General features: G+C 49.1%; 1 protein-coding gene across 1 annotated transcript in view; it reads left to right on the top strand.

The window, feature by feature from the left end:
• AURANDRAFT_69090 (hypothetical protein) overlaps positions 1–931 on the top strand; it is a gene marked incomplete at both ends in the record, with an annotated part of 3575 nt that extends 2644 nt beyond the window's left edge. The window contains 2 exons of the mRNA XM_009044839.1: positions 53–361; positions 422–931. Of these exons, the coding sequence (XP_009043087.1) occupies positions 53–361; positions 422–931 (819 nt within the window). The remainder of the gene's footprint in view (positions 1–52; positions 362–421) is intronic.
• Positions 932–1174: the final 243 nt, after the last annotated feature.

Here is a 1174-nt window from a genome sequence, read left to right as displayed (position 1 = left end):
AGCGTCGGACGCTAGCGCTTGCAAGCCCGCAGGTGACCGTATTCATGTGAAGGGAAGCGGCCGAAATCAGTACAGAGGACCACGCAGTGAACTAGGATCGGATTGCAACGAGCAAGGAAACATCAGCTCAAATGCTGCGGATCGACCTTCGGGAATAATTTCTGACCTGGCGAATAATTGGGAATCCCACGCCGAACTTATTCGGAAGCGGACTTTCATAACTGATGTAAAAGAGTTTTTTTTCAAATTTTACAACGCACAAACACTGCAGACGCAAATGCGCGCTCTCCACAATGCTGCTGAAACCAGACAACGTGAGTTGAAAAAAGTATTAACTCACGTTGAAGCTGAATTAGAGCAAGTTAGATATGACTCACAGTCGATTGTTGGTTCAAATTCCCGTGAAGCTCGAGAATTGCAGACACGTCTTGGCACTCAGCTTGGTCGACATAAACATGCCCGAGAGACGGCTTTGGCAGCTGAACGTCTACGCCAAGCCGCATTCGGTGGCGTGAAACATGTTTGCACCACACTTGGTATTCCACCTCCAGATCAGGACACCCCAGTCAACGAAATCATACATCAGGTCGAAAGCGTGCTCGAAGCCCTGATGGAAGAAAAGGATAAAACTGCACAAAAAATGGGTGATCCGCATCAACCCACCTTCAGGGACACAACACCTGGTTACGACAAATTGATGCGGGCACCGGAGCTCGATGCGGCTCTAGAGCAATTTGAAACACCCAAGGCCCTCATCGCTCACCGGCTGCCGGCGAAAGCACCTGATGAATCCCGTGCGATGCACGATGAAATGGACTTGGACATAAACGCTGATGAAGGTGGAATCAAGTGTAGAAATGAGGTTAAGCGTGAAGCCCAAAAGAGCTTGCGTGCAGAACAAAGGCGCCTTGCTCGCCTTAGTCCGCAGTAAGATTGATACAAAAATAACTAACTGCCTCAGGCACGCTTAGAAACATGTGGGCATTTAACTGTTCAGGCAGGATTGTAGCCAGCTAGTTAAGGAGCACGAGTGTCACACCAGACATCACACAAGTTGAAACAACACACGGTTGCATCTTCTAATCTGGGTGGAGGACTCTGACACTGGGCTAACCCCAAGTACTTTGGGGGCCCCTGGCTCGTTAAAAGCAAAGTATGCCTGGGGTGATACATA

The sequence above is a fragment of the Aureococcus anophagefferens genome (genome assembly GCF_000186865.1).
Source record: "Aureococcus anophagefferens unplaced genomic scaffold AURANscaffold_909, whole genome shotgun sequence".
Taxonomy (NCBI): Eukaryota; class Pelagophyceae; order Pelagomonadales; family Pelagomonadaceae; genus Aureococcus; species Aureococcus anophagefferens.
This window is presented reverse-complemented; position numbering and strand designations above follow the sequence as displayed.